Source organism: Argopecten irradians, chromosome 5, assembly GCF_041381155.1.
Source record: "Argopecten irradians isolate NY chromosome 5, Ai_NY, whole genome shotgun sequence".
NCBI classification, from domain to species: Eukaryota; Metazoa; Mollusca; class Bivalvia; order Pectinida; family Pectinidae; genus Argopecten; species Argopecten irradians.
In genome coordinates this window covers 16769470-16789761 of record NC_091138.1, presented here as the reverse complement: position 1 = coordinate 16789761, position 20292 = coordinate 16769470, and the positions used below count along the sequence as shown (strand labels likewise).

Genomic DNA, 20292 nt, shown 5'->3' with positions numbered 1-20292 from the left:
TAGCCTATAGTAAACGATATCTGGACAAATTTTACATTGGTATTCTGAAGCTTTCAATGGCCACGAGGAAGGATTTTGCTCCAATCATTGTATTATCTTTACAATTTTTATGAATTTTGGTTCTTTATATTTCATTTTCAAAATTATATTGTTAATCGCATTAATGCAATTTAGGTAAACTTCCGTTTAAATTAAATGTTTATGCATTTCTCAAAATCTGTGTAAATATATAACAATTTTGGAAGGTCAATACTGAATACAATTGAATACTTGCAATAGAGCCCATTCACAGAAAATTTATTAATATTGCAACACTATTGGGAGCGACTGAAAACTAATAGCAGCGCTTATAGTTGTTCTTCAAATCTACTTCAGGATTTCAATTTCAGCAAATTTTATTTCAAAAAGTATTTTAAAAAGGATTGAACAACAGGCAAAGCCTATATGAATTCTCTTCCCAAGTAACAACTAGTACATAGCAAAATACATAAGATATACAGTGTTGTTTATAATTTATAACAGTATAAACATCTTATAATTATCAGATATAAAATTTTAATGTCGAAGTTTGTAGTTACGGATATATTTTAATAATGTTTAATATAAGGATCATTTCACGGCTGTTTGAGCTCAAGAGGTATGAAATAATAGGAATTCTAGTCAGTTACAAACGTGGTACATCAAAATCTCCCTGGTGACGAGCTCAATTTTGTATATAACTTCATAACTTTCTGTCAACTACCGATGAAAACTGATGAATTAACAAGTAGTTTAAATATTGGCAAACCCTTTTACACCAAGTAAACATCGTGTATGTGTATATGTTGATAGATGTACAGAGTGTAAGACTCGCTTTGTCATAGATATATTAACATTATTCAAAGGTGAAAAGAAATTTTATAGAGCAGACAAACATCTACACTTAACGACAAACATTTAGGAACTAGACAATTAAGTAATCGGGCATATTATCATTAATTTTGTTTAATCTTATTTTTACTTTGATCGAGAATTGGAACAGATGATGCTGTTTTCTTATACATGGTCAAGAGCCAGATCTTCTGCTGAGGATTTAGTCACTATTTGAGGAAAAGCAATTCCCTATTCATAAGAATAAATATTTTGGTTCAAATCCAGACAAAACCATATGATCCAGACAAAAAAAACGTGTTTTACGACAAGTAGAATTTTTAACGGGTTGCTGACAGAGAACAGACAGGCGGACAAATTAATAAGCTCACTAGCTTAATTATTGTGTATGATATTTTGTTTGTTAGGGTTTCTCTAAAAATTGTCTGTCGTTTCAACATCACAAAATAGTATATGATTGTCAATCTTCACGGTAAGTCAGATTTTATCCAGAATAAACTTTATTCCGTGGATCCATAGGATACCACCTCAAAATGAAACAAAAGAACAACACTCAATAACTTTTGATATTCAATTTATATCAAAACAAATAACAAAACACACAACGATTTTCTCTCATTCAAGCACTCTCACAATAGGCGCTTTCCCATATCTTAACCTTTGATACATGCATTGTTTAAATTCAAACAATTTGTGACACACACACCTCCCCACCCATTACAATTTCATCCTGTCTTAATATGACATAATTTGCTTCCGTATAGTTAAAAGTTTCTGTCAAAAAAAATATGTTTCACTTATTTTTTAAGGTACGAACAGAGTTTAAATGGACGCATCGAAAGCCGAAGTGGGAAGACCATCAAATTTACTGAACCGAGTCGTTGGAATTTTTAAAGTACTTTGCAAAAGTTTTCCACCACAAACACCTATTATAGCGGTATATCTGTATTTTTATCATCTTCACTTTTACCTAGGATATCTTTTTGTTTAGTTTTACATCGTAATTAAGCAAGTCTTTACAGGCTCGGCCCGCCCCTATTTTGTTCTGTTTTGTTTTTACACGATCCGGCAAATTTGAACTTATCAATCTGAATACCCGCAGACTTGCAGATTTTAAAAGGATAATCTTCACGACAAAATCAAAATGTAAATAATAAATCCGATCACACATTTTTATAATAATCCACCTGCTATCGTATTGTATCCCCTCACCCACATCTCCGAAAAGCAACTCCTGAATTTTGTAAATAAGCCTATCAAACAGCCATAGCAACACATAAATATCCATCATTTAAATTCTGAAAAAGAACTTGGCCGTTTTCGTTTATTCGGAACAACCGATTCGACCGTTTGTAAAAGTCATTATTTCAAGTATAAATCCTTACGGACCTGCAGTTTATGATACAGGCCTGTGAGGGCTTTGTCAAGGTTGGCCTGAAAACAATATAAAATCACCAGGTCCGTCATTAATTCATAAACGAACAACTAGGTCCAACCAGTCAAACTGCATAATCGAAAACGACCCTGGACGACTCAAAGCGAAAAGCAGATTGGCTGGAACTGAACATCAAATATCTCTTAGCCAGCACCGGAAAAATAACCCCTGAATTGGCAAATGAGATATTACGGTAATCCAACGCCCATCCAAATAGCTATATCTCAACAGGGATCCAGAGGTTATCAAGAATCTTGAAGCCCAACTCAATCACATCAGAAAAGTAACAGGAACATATAGTCAACAAATCACAACAGTCATCTAGAAATCCTGGTATATTCCATCATCCGCTGAACCCACTTGCACAAACATGAACATTTCGAGGATTTTAAAGAACAAGACTCGCTCCTGTCTTTAAAAATTGGACAGGCAAATTAAATTACCCGACAACTCATCATTACCAACAAAAGAAACCCATCGCCAAAATTATTACAGGACCTTAAACAAACCAGAACTATAGGTTCGGGGAAGGTGAAAGCCTATCATAATTTTGACCTCTATAAAGACGGAATTCATCCAGGCCACATACTGAGCAGGCATATGAAACGAATATATCGCAATTTTAGCATACATTGGTGACATCAACATTGCAAGCCCAATATGCGCCGACGACATATAGCTACTTGCCAATAAGATCCATGAAATGCAAGCTGTTTAGGACTTTTTCACCCAACACACCAAAATGGACCGAGTTACCATCAAAGTCCAAATCAGAACTGATCATATATGGAATCAGCAAAAACCAGATCTCAACGGTGAACATCGAAGATGACATAATCGAACATCTGATGTCAAAGAGAAGATCCAACCAGCAAGAAATACCATCTATTGGCCCCCGGGGGCATGTCACCGATCACAACACAAGCTGTGGAGAACCTATGCTGTCCCCTCCTAATCTTTGGACTAGAGGTTATGTCATTAATGATCACAGACATGGAGAACATCGAAAGGTACAAAGAAAGATCCTTAAACAGCCTCAAGGATACCACACCTCAATAGCCAGTACTCCGGTCTACCTTCTGATAGGTGAAGAGCCAATCACGATAACGCTAGAAAGGAACGTCATTACTTTCTTCTTCGATATCGCTAGAAACATCGATTCAGCGGATAATGCCATCATTCCCCTTACTATAAATATAAACTTAATCTCTTTTACATCGATTATGAAACAAGTTAAACAACTTATGCAAATCACTCTCGATGGCTCAGATGTAAGCGCGCGAGGGATCCTAGTGTGGGAGGAAACCATAGTGCCCAAATTACATCGATTATGAAACAAGTTATACAACTCATGCAAATCACTCTCGATGGCCCGGATGTAAGCGTGGATCTTGGTGTGAGAGGAAACCATAGTGCCCGAAGAAAACCGACGTGATCGGGCAGGTGAGCCCTTACTTCTTCACGTCCGTGTCGAGGATCGAACCCTGGACGGCTAGGTAAAAGGCGAGTGGCTTAACCTCTACACCACCCGATTTGCCGTACTCCGCTTATGAATGAACCCAGCAGCGCGTCCTTTGCTGCAAGAGCTGCTCAACTTTTCTAAATATAGCCTTCTCTTAACCTAGACCATACTTAAAACCCTCCAAAGAAGACAATATGGAAAAGAATGCTAAAACGGTAGCAAACAACCTCAGGAAAAAAAGACTGTATTGAAAGCATGGAAAAACAATTCTCACTGGGCTACCTTCAAATACAATACCAACCTCTCAACACAGTTCATAACATCTGGATAAGTACTGGAACTTCGACCAGGGATATCAAGACAGCCGAAGTCCTGGCTTGACTGATAACCTACACATACAGCTACAAATCAGAGCGGCCAAATTCAATTAGCATGATCCCAGCCAAATATGTCTAATGTGCAATGAGGATGACTTTCTAACCAAATGCCAGCAATCAAAATTTAGCACAAAAGCAATCTTGAAAAAGTCATCACAATGATGGATCCTGTGCAATGACTTCATGAAGGATATACGGCGATTACAATTTTAGTGCAGCGTCTGAAGTGGGAAAGCCCTAAAATAAGATTTCAGGTAAGTATGTAAGTATACAGTAACCTTTAGACTAGTCTCTTATTTTACTATTTCCTTTCGTCCTTTTGTAACCCCTAATTCTGTTAACTGCAATTTGTTGTCTTCATCTTGGTTAACAGCAATTCTGCTTTATTAAATCTGCTTTTCTCCATTTTATCTCCCTTCAGTTATAACTAACTTGCTTAATCTAATGTTCCACATTTTACCTCCATCTGACATACGTTTCCTGACCTGGTCTACTTCCCCATTCCGACACTTCCATACATTTTATTCCATTCTATATACAAGTCCAAGTCTTTATCAGATACACTTGCTTTTACTTGCAGGAAAGCCTCTTCAAAGTCACAAAAAATAATCGGTCGCACCTGTAACAGAAACCATATTCAGTAATTATAAACCTTGCAATGATTACATTATTCAGAAGGAATTTGACCTGTGTACAATGACCACTTGGCTATTGGTCCATTTTCTTTGTCCCTTTAATTGTCTTTATGGACAAGTATGATGCAAATGACCAATAATGTTTCAAAAGAGTGATATTGGTTTAAAATAACATCATTTTTATCTTTATCTTCCAAAATGGTGAAGAATGTTCATTATACAGGTTATGTAAGAAGATAATAAGAAGATGACTACAGAATAACTGTAAATCCTACCTCATCAGCAGAGATATTCTCAATGTCACCAAACGACATGCTCCTGATGGGACCCATCGCTGCCTCTCTACACAAACTGGCCATGTCAGCACCAGAGTACCCTGTGAGGGAAATATGGATCATAATTATAGAAAGTGATAAAGGTGCATTGAAGGTCAGATACGAGGGGTGTTCCAAAATTATTGTTACTTTGGTGATTACTCTTTGATAGAAGTAATTCTGATTATTTTACTTTGCCCTGTTCCTCTAATTACTCCCCCTCTGCATTTATGGAACGTTTCAACCAATTAATCCACCTTTGGAAACAGTTTCCGTACTCTTGAATTGGTATACTCATAAGATACTGGTAAATGGCAGAGCCAAGGGCATTTCTTGATTTATATTTTGTTCCAGACAGGTGAAATTTTAGTTTGGGGAACAAGAAAAAGTCACAGGGGGCCAAGTCTGGTGAATATGCAGGGTGGGAGAGGACAGTGACCTTTTCTGCCTTCAAAAACTTTGTTACAATGCGCGCCTTGTGTGCTGGCGCATTATCATGTAAGAGCCTGAGGTACTTCAAACCTGTCTGTGGGCGGCGGCGTTTGTAGACTTTCTTCAGTTTTCGAAGTACAACGTCTCTATAATACTTCGCTGTGACAGTTTTGCCTTTTGGAACAGGGATTTGAATGATTGGACCCTTGTTATCAAAGAATATGACATACAAAACCTTCCTCACGGTGCGTATTCTTTTAGCAATGCTAGGGCGCCTGGCGTTTTTGCTTGCCCAGATTCAATTAGAGCATTTTCTTTTGGGTTCGAAAAAATACACCCATGTTTCATCACCTGTGACCAAATTATCAAAAGCCTTTTTGCTGTATTTTGGGTATTTCTTCAATAAGGATTTGGCCTTGTCAACCCGGGACCTCTTTTGGTTGTCAGTTAGTAAATGGGGTATCCACCTGGCATTGATCTTGCCCAGCTTAAGATGTTTCTTTAAAATGCAATAAATACGTGCAAAGACAAGCCTGTCATTTTAGCTAACTGCCGGACAGTGTACCTTGCATCTTTTTCAAGGATTTGCTGAATTAGTTCAATGTTATGCTTTGTTGTTGTTGTTGCAGGGCGACCTGTGTGGGCAGCATCTTTAAGCTGCTGGTGTCCCGACTTAAATCGAACAACCCACCTACAAATAGTCATATATGACATTTGACCCTTCCCATATATATCACAGACCTCACGATAAATATCCACCGGCTTAAAGCCAAGTAGAGACCTACCTTTGATATAGGCCCTAATTTCAATTACGTTTTCAACTCTCTTGCCAACCATATTTGTATAGAGTGTAATGAGTGCGCTACAAAACAATGTACACAACACCAAGGTCAGTGTAATTGTGAGCGAGATATTTACCTATATCATGCTTCAGATATCACGCTATCGCCACGAGGTAGTTTTAAGCCCATTTAGCACGATTTCCACGAGATATTGCGCAAGTAACATTAATTTCGGAACATCTCTCGTATGTTTATTTCAGGTCAAATGAAAAATGAATAGAGGAAAATGCCAGTTTTGGGTCAAAAAAAAATTTAAAAAAAATGAGTAAATGACTGACTAATGATAAAGATAAAAGGCAGAAAAGGAAAATTTCCTTTCATGATCAAACAACAGCAAAAATTAGATATCTGTTCAAGGCAAAATATCCTAAAAATAGACTAGGGAGATGCTTGATCAAGATCAAAACTCTACTGACCTTCTGATTTGTCTTGGATAAGTGCGAGTTCTCCCTCAGTCAGTTGGTAACGCTGCTGGGCGAGGAGGTTAAGGACGATGTGCTGTCTAGCCTGGGATTCTGGCAGGGGGATGTACAGACGTTTTACAAATCTTCTCCTAGCTGCTTCATCAATCTCCTGAGGTCTGAACATAAAGTTTATTACATTTATGAGGAATCGACAGTGGTCTATCAGTGATAAAAAAATAATGTTTACTGTTAAATGACCTCGATGATCTGAATTGATCACTTGATAAAGGAAATTAGCTCCATTATACTTAGTCACCATGTCGCAAAGTTTTCTTTGTTATGTCAGTAGCATCATTATCAAATGCAGATTGAAATTGGACAAGTTGTGTTTATTTTACAAAGGTCATTTGTACATTATCTTTTATTGGTCATCATCAGATCTACTTAGAGTATTTTAATCAGACTGACAGAAAGCTATGATTAACTTGTACCTGTGAAGACTATAAATCTGTATACTAGTTATCACTGATTAATGTAACACCTACCTGTTGGTGGCCCCTATCACAAGGATCCTGTCTTCTGAGGAGGTAGCAGCACCGTCCTAAAATAGTAACACATCTTTCTGTTAATTCATATACACATTTGCATCAACTGTAACAACGGCATTAAGTCACATAATTCAATCATAGTTTCATTGGGTTTAATAAAGCTACTAAACATGTACAACATACAGTAAAACATCACTGACCAGCTGTACTAGGAATTCTGTCTTGATTCGTCGTGACGCCTCGTGTTCTCCGTCTGATCTTTGGGACAACAGTGAGTCGATTTCATCAATGAACACAACAGCAGGTTGGTGACAGCGAGCTACAGCAAACAGGGCTCTAACCATCTTTTCTCCCTCGCCAACCTAACATAAAACATCAAAATCTTACCATCTTCTCTCCCTAGCCAACCTAACACAAAACATCAAAATAATACCATCTTCTTTCCCTTGCCAACCTTACAAAACATCAAAATCTAACCATCTCTCCTCGCCAACCTAACACAAAACATCAAATTACATCTATGCCATACACACTCTCCAAACCTACACAAAACATCAAATCTACCATCACTCTCCCATGCCAACCTATCACAAAACATCAAAATCTTACCATCTACTCTCCCATGCCAACCTATCACAAAACATCAAAATCTTACCATCTACATCTACTCTCCATGCCAACCTAACAAAACATCAAAATCTTACCATCTACTCTCCCATGCCAACCTATCACAAAACATCAAAATCTTACCATCTCTACTCTCCCATGCCAACCTATCACAAAACATCAAATCTACCATCTACTCTCCCATGCCAACCTCACAAACATCAAATCTTACCATCTACTCTCCCATGCCAACCTATCACAAAACATCAAAATCTTACCATCTACTCTCCCATGCCAACCTATCACAAAACATCAAAATCTTACATTACTCTCCATGCTACTCAAATCCCATGCCAACCTATCACAAACATCAAAATCATCAAATCATCAAATTACCATCTTCTCCATGCCAACCTCTCCCTATGCCAACCTAACACAAAACATCAAAATCTTACCATCTACTCTCCCATGCCAACCTACACAACACAAAACATCAAAATCTTACCATCTACTCTCCCATGCCAACCTACACAAAACATACAAAATCTTACATCTACTCTCCCATGCCAACCTATCACAAAACATCAAAATCTTACCATCTACTCTCCCATGCCAACCTATCACAAAACATCAAATCTTACATCTACTCTCCCATGCCAACCTATCACAAAACATCAAAATCTTACCATCTACTCTCCCATGCCAACCTATCACAAAACATCAAAATCTTACCATCTACTCTCCCATGCCAACCTAACACAAAACATCAAAATCTTACCATCTACTCTCCCATGCCAACCTAACACAAAACATCAAAATCTTACCATCTACTCTCCCATGCCAACCTAACACAAAAACATCAAAATCTTACCATCTACTCTCCCATGCCAACCTATCACAAAACATCAAAATCTACCATCTACTCTCCCATGCCAACCTAACACAAAACATCAAAATCTTACCATCTTTTCTCCCTCGCCAACCTAACACAAAACATCAAAATCTTACCATCTACTCTCCCATGCCAACCTAACACAAAACATCAAAATCTTACCATCTACTCTCCCATGCCAACCTAACACAAAACATCAAAATCTTACCATCTACTCTCCCATGCCAACCTATCACAAAAACATCAAAATCTTACCATCTACTCTCCCATGCCAACCTAACACAAAAATCATCAAATATACCATCTACTCTCCCATGCCAACCTATCACAAAACATCAAAATCATACCATCTACTCTCCCATGCCAACCTATCACAAAACATCAAAATCTTACCATCTACTCTCCCATGCCAACCTAACACAAAACATCAAAATCTTACCATCTACTCTCCCTTGCCAACCTAACACAAAACATCAAAATCTTACCATCTACTCTCCCATGCCAACCTAACACAAAACATCAAAATCTTACCATCTACTCTCCCATGCCAACCTAACACAAAACATCAAAATCTTACCATCTACTCTCCCATGCCAACCTAACACAAAACATCAAAATCTTACCATCTACTCTCCCATGCCAACCTAACACAAAACATCAAAATCTTACCATCTACTCTCCCATGCCAACCTATCACAAAACATCAAAATCTTACCATCTACTCTCCCATGCCAACCTAACACAAAACATCAAAATATTACCATCTACTCTCCCATATCAAAATCTTACCATCTACTCTCCCATGCCAACCTAACACATAACATTGATATATTACCATAAACAGTATCTCTATATCAAGCTACATCAAAATCTAAATAAGTCCTCATCCCTTTTGGATAGACCAGAAAATTAATGATAATTGACAATGACATTGCCTGCAAGATCCTGGAAAAGAAAGTGTCATATTTCAGATAAGTGAACCGTGTGTATTTCAATGACTCACCCATTTAGATGTAAGTGAAGAGGCACTGATGCTAAAGAAAGTAGATTTTGACTGACTGGCAATACACTTTCCTGTAAAAGAGAATAAATATTGGTTAAAAGACAGAATATTTTATATATGATATAGCCTTCAGTTTTATGGATACTTTTGTTAATCCTTCAGTACAACATCTGTAATTAAAAAAATAGTTACATCAGTAGAAACTAAAGGGTTCTTCGTCATCAGACAATTATAATTCCAAATAGTGTATACTCCCATGAAATGTGTTTCCAGTAGTATTTAAGCTTCATACTGCCCCTTACCACCCTACTTCTTTTAATCATTCAACTTCTTCAAATGTTAATTCTTACCTATAAGGGTTTTACCAGTCCCTGGAGGCCCAAACAGGAGCAAGCCTTTTGGTGGTCCCCTCAGTCCTGTGAATATGTCCCTAAAAATAATAAGGAGCATCGTTACTAGTGTTGTTTTGTAAAATGAAAATGTTCATAAACATCAAAATTTTAGCTACAAATAGATACTATAGGAAAGATACCTACGGTCGTAACATTGGCCAAACAACAATCTCCTTGATACATTTCTTGGCGAATTCTAATCCAGCTATGTCCGTCCAGTTCATCTGTGGTCCATTGTCCATAATCTACAACATATAAATGATTACATGAAAAGGACGTAACTAACAGACTATAAATACAGAGCTGTAGATTGGTTTCGTGGAAAAGGAACTAAGTGTACAGGTATCATATATTAAGTGCTGACTGTGTCTATGAAGGAAAATGAGGTTGAAATTGTGACTGTAGTTTACCTCATTCATGACCAGCTCAATCATCTTTGGTTCAATTCCTTTTAGTCGTTCATCCTCCGGTTCATCAGAGGAAGCAGCGTTAGAAGAGGCTCCCTTCCCAAACACAGACTTCTGGACTTTGTTCATGGTTACATCAGATCTGAGCACAAAAATTCAAATGTTTGATTAGAAATTCAGTTTGAAATAATTTTCTTGTTTAAAATTAAGCACATTAATATAAAGCTTGCAATTCTATTAAAAACTGTAACAAGAAAAGTTATTATCATATTCCATTGCATGTTCTTCAGAGAAGATCTGTGGTAATGCTATAAACATTACTGCTGTAAAGAGTATACAGGATACAAAATACACACTACTCACCCATCATCTTCTCCCTTGTTGATGACAGGAGGTATAAACTTGCCACTTGGACCGGTTCTCCTGTAACAGTTTTATTTTCACATGTAAAAATATCATAGAAAAGTTTTCAGCTGTAATCTGCATTTTAAGTTATTTTCTTTTATTTAGTGTACTCAGGCACCCGTATCATAGTGTACCTATTGACCCCTATCTTAATGTACTCAGTGACCCGTATCTTAGCTATAGTGTACCCATTCACTTCTGTACCCAGTGACCCTACATTAATGTACTCAGTGACCCGTATCTTAGCTATAGTGTACCCATTCACTTCTGTACCCAGTGACCCTACATTAATGTACTAAGTGGCCCGTATCTTAGCTATAGTGTACCCATTCACTTCTGTATCCAGTGACCCTACATTAATGTACTCAGTGACACGTATCTTAGCTATAGTGTACCCATTCACTTCTGTACCCAGTGACCCTACATTAATGTACTAAGTGGCCCGTATCTTAGCTATAGTGTACCCATTCACTTCTGTACCCAGTGACCCTACATTAATGTACTCAGTGACACATATCTTAGTGTACCCAGTGACCCTACATTAATGTACTCAGTGACCCGTATCTTAGCTATAGTGTACCCATTCACTTCTGTACCCAGTGACCCTACATTAATGCACTAAGTGGCCCGTATCTTAGTGTACCCAGTGACCCTACATTTATGTACTCAGTGATCCTACCTTGTGCCCAGTGACTTTTTCCCAGTACCATAGGATGCTGTAGAAACAGTACCCCCACCTCCTCCATATTTCTTCTGGTTCTCCAGTTTCTGAGGAAAATCAAAATCATGTCTTTACACACAGGTTAATTTAACAATCATGACTATATATTAAATATCAAGCACTTTAATGTAAACTTTTTAAAGGTATCAAATTTTGTGATTTTACTAAGAAGAAGATTTTAGTTTTAGAGTTTTATTTAATTTTATATTTCACAGTCTGGCTGTAAGAAAATAAATTGCTATTACTTCCAAAACAACGAAAATTACCGGATTTCTTTTCAATTTCTATTCATTGTGGAATAATTCACTGTTGCTACTTGGATAATAGTAATTACCCGGTAATTGTTACAATGTACACCCTGCAATGTACTTTAAAATATACCAAGCATGATCCTAATGAGCTTATGTACTAACTAACTGCTCCCTGGCCGTCCTGAAGGCTCCCCCTGTACCTACAATACCTAATGTGTTTATGTAATAACTAACTGCTCCCTGGCTGTCCTGAAGGCTCTCCCTGTAATAACAATATCTAATGTGTTTATGTAATAACTAACTGCTCCCTGGCCGTCCTGAAGGCTCCCCCCTGTACTTACAATACCTAAGGTGTTTATGTACTAACTAACTGCTCCCTGACTGTCCTGAAGGCTCCCCCTGTACCTACAATACCTAATGTGTTTATGTACTAACTAACTGCTCCCTGGCCGTCCTGAAGGCTCCCCCTGTACCTACAATACCTAATATGTTTATGTACTAACTAACTGCTCCCTGGCCGTCCTGAAGGCTCCCCCTGTACCTACAATACCTAATGTGTTTATGTATAAACTAACTGCTCCCTGGCCGTCCTGAAGACTCCCACTGACTCTACAATACCTAATGTGTTTATGTACTAACTAACTGCTCCCTGGCCATCCTGAAGGCTCCCCCTGTACCTACAATACCTAATGTGTTTATGTATTAACTAACTGCTCCCTGGCCGTCCTGAAGGCTCCCCCTGTACCTACAATACCTAATGTGTTTATGTACTAACTAACTGCTCCCTGGCCGTCCTGAAGGCTCCCCCTGTACCTACAATACCTAATGTGTTTATGTACTAACTAACTGCTCCCTGGCTGTCCTGAAGGCTCCCCCTGTACCTACAATACCTAATGTGTTTATGTACTAACTAACTGCTCCCTGGCTGTCCTGAAGGCTCCCCCTGTACCTACAATACCTAATGTGTTTATGTACTAACTAACTGCTCCCTGGCCGTCCTGAAGGCTCCCCCTGTACCTACAATACCTAATATGTTTATGTACTAACTAACTGCTCCCTGGCCGTCCTGAAGGCTCCCCCTGTACCTACAATACCTAATGTGTTTATGTATTAACTAACTGCTCCCTGGCCGTCCTGAAGGCTCCCCCTGTACCTACAATACCTAATGTGTTTATGTATTAACTAACTGCTCCCTGGCCGTCCTGAAGACTCCCCCTGACTCTACAATACCTAATGTGTTTATGTACTAACTAACTGCTCCCTGGCCGTCCTGAAGGCTCCCCCTTTACCTACAGTACCTAATGTTTTTTATGTATTAACTAACTGCTCCCTGGCCGTCCTGAAGACTCCCCCTGACTCTACAATACCTAATATGTTTATGTACTAACTAACTGCTCCCTGGCCATCCTGAAGGCTCCCCCTGTACCTACAATACCTAATATGTTTATGTACTAACTAACTGCTCCCTGGCCGTCCTGAAGGCTCCCCCTGTACCTACAATACCTAATATGTTTATGTACTAACTAACTGCTCCCTGGCCGTCCTGAAGGCTCCCCCTGTACCTACAATACCTAATGTGTTTATGTACTAACTAACTGCTCCCTGGCCGTCCTGAAGGCTCCCCCTGTATCTACAATACCTAATGTGTTTATGTACTAACTAACTGCTCCCTGGCCGTCCTGAAGGCTCCCCCTGTACCTACAATACCTAATGTGTTTATGTACTAACTAACTGCTCCCTGGCTGTCCTGAAGGCTCCCCCTGTACTGACACCATTATCCTGCTGATTGTCTGTATTGTCATCACCTCCACTCAGCGGTCTCTTTATACCTCCACCCTACAACATAGAGGAATAGCTCATCTATGGTGTCATGGTGAAAACAGTATTGCACATTTCAAAGAAAATAGGAAAAAAAAGAAAAACTTTCCTTTCAGTAAAACACATAAATGTAGATCACATTACTACCTGTGGTAACTTCAAACACTGAAAACAGATGTTTTGTGTCTTCCATCTAAAAGTTTATTTTTCTATTCCATAAGAAGTTATACTGGATACATTCACACCATTTTTACCGACTTTAGCCATCCTTGCCCGACTGTTCACTTTAAATTGACTAATGCAACAATACAATAGTAATTATAAGTTATACAAGAGATCCCAGAGGATTCTTGACACCCATCAAAGAATGATCTATGTCTGACAATGGAAAATGGTATCTTTTCTCTGCTTTTCAAACTTTGACTACATCCTACATATAAAATTTGAGACAGATCATTTCAGTACTTTCTGTCAGAGAAATAGCCGAAACAAACTTCATTTTTTGAATTCAAAGATGGCCATCTTGTTCATCAAATGGTCCCAATATGCAATATGCACAACTAGCGTCCTAGGGAAACAGGCACATGAAATTTGAGACAGATCATTTGAGTATAGCTGAAACAAACTTCATTTATCAAAATCCAAGATGCGACCTATCGGCCATCTTGTTCACCAAATGGTTCCAAAATGCTATATGCACAACTAGGGTCCTAGGGAAACCTGCACATGAAATTTGAGACAGAACCCTTCAGTACTTTCTGAGAAATAGCACTAACAAACTTAAATTATCAAAATTACAAATGCCTGCCTATCCGCCATCTTGTTCACCGATCAGTCCCAAAATGCAATGTGCACAGCTAGGGCCCTAGGGAAACTTGCATGTGAAATTTGAGACAGATCTCTTCAGTACTTTCTGAGAAATATCTGTAACAAGAATTGTTAATGGATGACGGATGGACCACAGATGAAAGGAGATTTGAATAGCCCACCATCTGATGATGGAGGGCTTATAAATGTATATTTGCTAAAACATTCAGGTGAGTTAACTGTTAATATCTTCACCTGTCCTCCTCTCCAGGATTGTCCCCCAAACTGACCACTTAAATTATTTGCTTGTCCTCCAAACTGACCACTAGATTGTCCTTGCCTGCCTCTGAACTGACCACCAGAGAAATCTGCTTGACCATTAGATTGTGTTCCATGTCCTCTAAACTGGCCATTAGAGTAATCTGTTTGCCTTCCATTCTGACCACTAGATTGTCCTGATGCTCCTCTGAACTGACCACTTAAATGTCCAGACTGTCCTCCAAACTGACCATAAGCACCATTACCTGTAAAACATGCCAATCATTAAACAAGGGCCCAAAGGGCCTGCATCACACACCTGCTACAGTTGTATAAATGTTACTTTGTACAGTGATCAGTTTTTTAAATAGTGTAATAACCTAGGCAATACTACTGGTATACCATAGATTTTATATTTATGCTCTAGACCTTTTAGTTATTGATGAAACAGCATTTGACCTCAAGAACCTGAATGAAGGTCAAAGGATTTTGATTGGATTGCATATTAGTGCTTTGCCCTGCAAGCTGCAAACAAAATATCATATTTCTTGGTTGTAGGTTTTTGAAAGTTAATGCCTGGTAATTTCAAACAAAGATTTAAGATTTAAGCCTACTGCACTAGACAGAATCACAATACATATGTGCATAATGTGAAAATATACACCAGTCCACACGCCAATTTCAACATCAATTACCATTAGTACCAGAAAACAGTGGTTTTCTGTTCATAGACCCTGGAAGCTGTGGATTACTGTTACAAAGGGGATTCTTCTGGTGTCCAGCATTGTTCGTATTTGACCAGTTGCCTTGGTCCGCAGTATTAGTGTTGAAATCTTGGTGTTTAGATATTGCTAAACCATTACTAACATCCATCTGTTGATGACTATTTTGACTTGGATTGTTTAAACTGTTGCTCTGACCAGGATCAAGTCCAGATATAGGTACTTCTGTAGGTTTAACTCTCCGGGAAAATAGAACCTTGTTCCTGTGAGAGGGTGGTATCAACATGTCTGCATCAGCCTGAAATAGGAGTATCTTGAAATACATTTTGGACAGCTGCACTATATCTCACAGGCACAGATCCAAAATAAAATATTACAATAATAGTACTAAGTGAAATTAAAATATTCTATTCTTTATCATTCATTCCTGTCAAATCAATATCATTTAAAGTATATCTTCATGTGATAATTCAATCAATAAATGATGTGGCATATTTGTCAGATGGTAAATTGCTTTAAGACTGACAATAGACTGACAACACTTCAGATATTTCATTTCAAATTGCGAGATAAAATTGTGTTGTATGATCCATTGTAACGAATCGAGTTCAACCCAAACAATACCTGGCCTTTCTTCATCACATCCTGCACACATTTCATTCCTTTTAGTTTCTCCAAAGTAAGCGATGTTTGCCATTTACTGCTTTCTATAAAAAGAGAATAATTACAGTAAGTTTCTTTAGATAAAAATAACGTTTTTTTTCACATGGATAAAAAGAACAATGTCAAAAATTATAAAAGTTTTCATATATCCATTTTAATACATTTTTATACAGTCTTGGTATATAATTACGTTTTATTTCCATCTACATATTTTATATGAAAAGGTCTTACATTCTTTTTATTATTAATAAGACCATCAACCATCTTCAGCAGTTACTACAATGAAACATTGCTTTAAGAAAATAATTTTCAAACAATTCACACAAAAAAAGTCATAATGATTTCTCCACCAACTTGTACCATACCATTTTTATGAGGGGAGCACAGGGCTAGGGCACCTTCCGCAAAGTTGTTCAACCCTGGAAAATAAGTAGATTTATGTTTGTATAGTAACAATTTATTCCCTCTTCAAAAGGATCCTTCTGGATATGATATTCAAGACATGTGTATTCTTTGTACAAGCTAAATTAAAGTACATATGCCAGTTTACATTGAATCTCACATGTATTTGCAAAGTAAGTGCATTTGGATCTCCATCCATACCACAATTTCATAAGATGAGTTTGGATAAATTCAAAATTCTAATTTCTTATAATGTGGAAAGAAAAGTAAGTTTATCATTTTCTATATATACAGATGTATACCCTACAGTGTCAACCATATAAAGTTGTTGTGATAAATGTGTATAACAGTTACACAGGGGAAAATATTCATTCATAGAATATGAAACAAACACGAAATATGTACATACAAATGATCCACATTCTTATTTCATCATTATAATGGATAGTATATATTTACATTGTGGTCGCGAATTAATCATATTAAATAATCCAATGGGACTTATTAATGTACCACATGATGCCTGATAACGTTTGTATAGGACTAGTATCTCCAGTGTTGATGTAACATAACTTTATCTTCCCACTGAAATGACTTTAGCACGAGATATCATCTTTTGATGTCATTCCATCACCAAGAGAAACAAGGAGCCGCAAAGTGTAGCATTATCCCGGCGCCCCGCAGTTGATATAAAAACCCCAAATACATTAAGGTAAAAGTAACAATTAAACAAGTATAACTTTAAATGTATGCAAGTATAATAAAACTAAGAAAAAAATAACAGCAGGTAACAAAAAAAAACTGTAATTTGGGCACTTGTCTCATATATACAGAACGTTTCATGGATCTGCGTTGAATGACTTCGAGTTATAGCCAGAAACAAAAAGAAACACTTGGTATTTTTGACTAAGTTTCCATGGTAATAAAAAAAAATCCCAAATTGAAGGTCCACAATAGCAAAAGGCACAACTAGGGCACTTATCTGATGTAAACAGAAAGTTTCAAGGAGCTGCATTGAACGGTTTTTGAGTTAAAGCCTGGAAAAGAATCTCGGACGGATGAAGCACAATTTAATATTAATATCCCCTGCAAATGCGTTTCGGGGGGGATAACAATAGTCCCACATAAACATCATCGGGTATCACTTGGTATGTTAATTATTCCTATTGAACCTGATGCAATATACTACAATGATACACAAATATAATTTGTTTAAATCAATACCTGCCGTGCTATCTAGGGAGTCTATCAGGCAAGCATAGGAATTTTCAAACGGTCTTATCAGGTGATTAGCACTGTCAGCTGATATTCTGAAGAAAAATACAAAGGTCTTAAAAGGTCAAAACTGATTCCAATATAAATTTATAACTTTGAATAACAAACTGCAATACACATTCCTCAATTTAATTAAAACCAGATCTTCAATACGCTTCTTAGCCTAAGGGTATTGAATATCTGGTTTTATTCAGGTTGGTACATTAATATTTCTGTGATGAAAGTTAACTTAGTGAAAGACTGCACCAAAATATAATCACATATAAATGTATGCTAAAAAAGCCTATAGGAAAAAAGTCAAATTAATATGTTTTTGATATTATAAGGCCTAGACATGCACTGCAGTCCACCAATGTCCATACAACAAAACTGTGGTGCATGATGAACCAAACAGCTTAAAAGTATTCAAGAAATGAATTAATTGAAGCAAATTAGAAAATCGTGCAGTCTCCCCATTATTTGGCATTAGTTCCATGGTGATCCATGTGCAGAATTTTGTAAACAATAAGACTTAAACCCATCAAATTTTGAAACTGTTATTGGTGTACATGTTCTAGGCTATTCATCATGTCTACAAAAAAATGCTGCTTACATATTAGCATCTGCTGCCAGTCTGAGGTTGGCTATGATCTGTCTTGTGAGGTCTGCCTTTTCTGATACCCGACCTTCACTGAGTTTAGGATCAAACAATTGGGACTGCAAGTGATGCAGGAACACTCCATCTTCGGGGAATTCCATAGATAGTCTCTGTTGATTAGATTTTATATTTGTCTAAGTTAGAGCATCCAAACGGTTATCAACTACTACTAGCTATAGTATATGTTAGACTCATGTCATGTTTTGCAGTCTTTATCTTCAAAGCATTACTTCAAACACCACTTGCTGCTTTTTAAACACTAACATTCGATTCTCGATTATGGCCATAATATTAATACATTTCTGAAATATTTTGAACATTGTTAAAGTTCCTCACAATTATATATATATGTATTTGGTATTTTGTTATAATTTCGTAGAAATATACCGAATAACTGGAGTATCTAAGATTAACTAAGACTGAAACTGATCATCATCAAAGTGGTTTTTAAAGTAATCTTTTGTTAGCTTTACTAAAACTAATTAAACATGCATTGTTTACATACCGAAAATGTCCGAAATATGTTTACATTTTATATTTTTAGTCAAAACAAAATGTTTAATGTCCATTTGTATGTTGATATCTGATAGCTACTGATCATGAACGGATACAATACCATTGGATATCCATTTTTATGTCGACCATGGATATCCATTTTTATGTCGATGCGCACAGTCTGTCATCAAGTTGACAATGCAAGACCACTGAACATCGAGCAGAGACCGTGAATTTTTACCTCGCGCGTGGTCTCTGTAAATATAGAACAATTCCTCGATTAATGACCAATAAATCTTGACGGAATATAACTATAGAACATACTTATCTATGTGTTATTCAAATAACGTGTATATTTATGGTGGAATCATCACAGAACAAGGAATTTACTGTTTACAAAATTCCATTCTCCCGCTACAATAATATTTGTAACTCCAACATAGGAGAGCGTATATGTGCGTTTGAGTATACCGTAAAGGTGCATTTGATTCAGAAACATGTATAAGAAAAGTACTAAACATATCTATTTTTTTTTAAATAACATGTGCAAGCACAATATTTAACACAAAATATGAATTATCATGTTTTTATGTAATTTTAGTAAATTCCTCCATGAATTTTATCAAGTTGGAAATGCTGGATTTTTTTCTCCATTTTTTTTAAGTGAATAATTTATTATCACTACATCAGTACATGTATGTAAATGTCGGATAGATAAAATGTGATACATTAACCTTTTTGGGCTTACCAAGCTCTTTGATGAAGCAGCTTGTATACAAGTAGCTGACATTTCTATATATACCTTTTAGAACACCTCATCTGTCTTGAGACTCAATCAGTCGCTGCCTAATATATATGTTATATATATATATTTTTTTTTTTGATAATTTGTTATGAAAGCTTTCAATTTTTAAAGCAAGCTGTGCCATAATTTGCATAATGCATGCTTGAGATTTCAAATATTGTCAAAAGTCAAGTTACTATATGCATGTACAATGTATATGATATCTACACAAAATTAAACTGAATATACTTTAAATAAATTGTCATCCTGTTAAGCTGATCATGCCATATAAATCGAACTGACCTCAGCTGTTATATTAGATCAAATGTCAAGCTTTCAATGCAATAAAGTAAACCAAGGAGGTTAAATAATTTATCTTTTTTTACAAGACAACTTGTTCTGTATGTACGTGTATACAAAAAAGGTTTTTTTTCA

The 20292-nt window shown here is 36.9% G+C and overlaps 1 protein-coding gene across 2 annotated transcripts; it reads right to left on the bottom strand.

Annotated features, from left to right (window-relative positions):
• Positions 1-1427: 1427 nt before the first annotated feature.
• LOC138323032 (fidgetin-like protein 1) lies at positions 1428-19596 on the bottom strand. 2 transcript variants are annotated; one of them, XM_069267353.1, is made up of 19 exons: positions 19398-19596; positions 18534-18688; positions 17891-17976; positions 16630-16683; positions 16226-16308; positions 15575-15899; positions 14877-15145; positions 13725-13832; positions 11704-11792; positions 10983-11042; positions 10623-10761; positions 10357-10457; positions 10171-10250; positions 9821-9891; positions 7520-7681; positions 7317-7372; positions 6784-6947; positions 5055-5155; positions 1428-4763 (listed from the first exon to the last, which is right to left on the bottom strand). In XM_069267353.1, the coding sequence occupies exons 2-19, from the start codon at positions 18677-18679 to the stop codon at positions 4635-4637; spliced, it is 2223 nt and encodes a 740-aa protein (XP_069123454.1). In that variant the 5' UTR covers positions 18680-18688; positions 19398-19596; the 3' UTR covers positions 1428-4634. The 2 variants fall into 2 exon arrangements, with proteins under 2 accessions (XP_069123454.1, XP_069123453.1); XM_069267352.1 differs by lacking the exon at positions 19398-19596 and adding an exon at positions 19195-19214.
• Positions 19597-20292: the final 696 nt, after the last annotated feature.

Coding starts and splice junctions, on each gene's coding strand:
- LOC138323032 (XM_069267352.1), bottom strand. Junction 17,977..18,533: donor CTGGCAGCAGATGCTAATAT/GTAAGCAGCATT, acceptor ATTTTTCTTCAG/AATATCAGCTGACAGTGCTA. Junction 10,458..10,622: donor TTGAGCTGGTCATGAATGAG/GTAAACTACAGT, acceptor TATATGTTGTAG/ATTATGGACAATGGACCACA.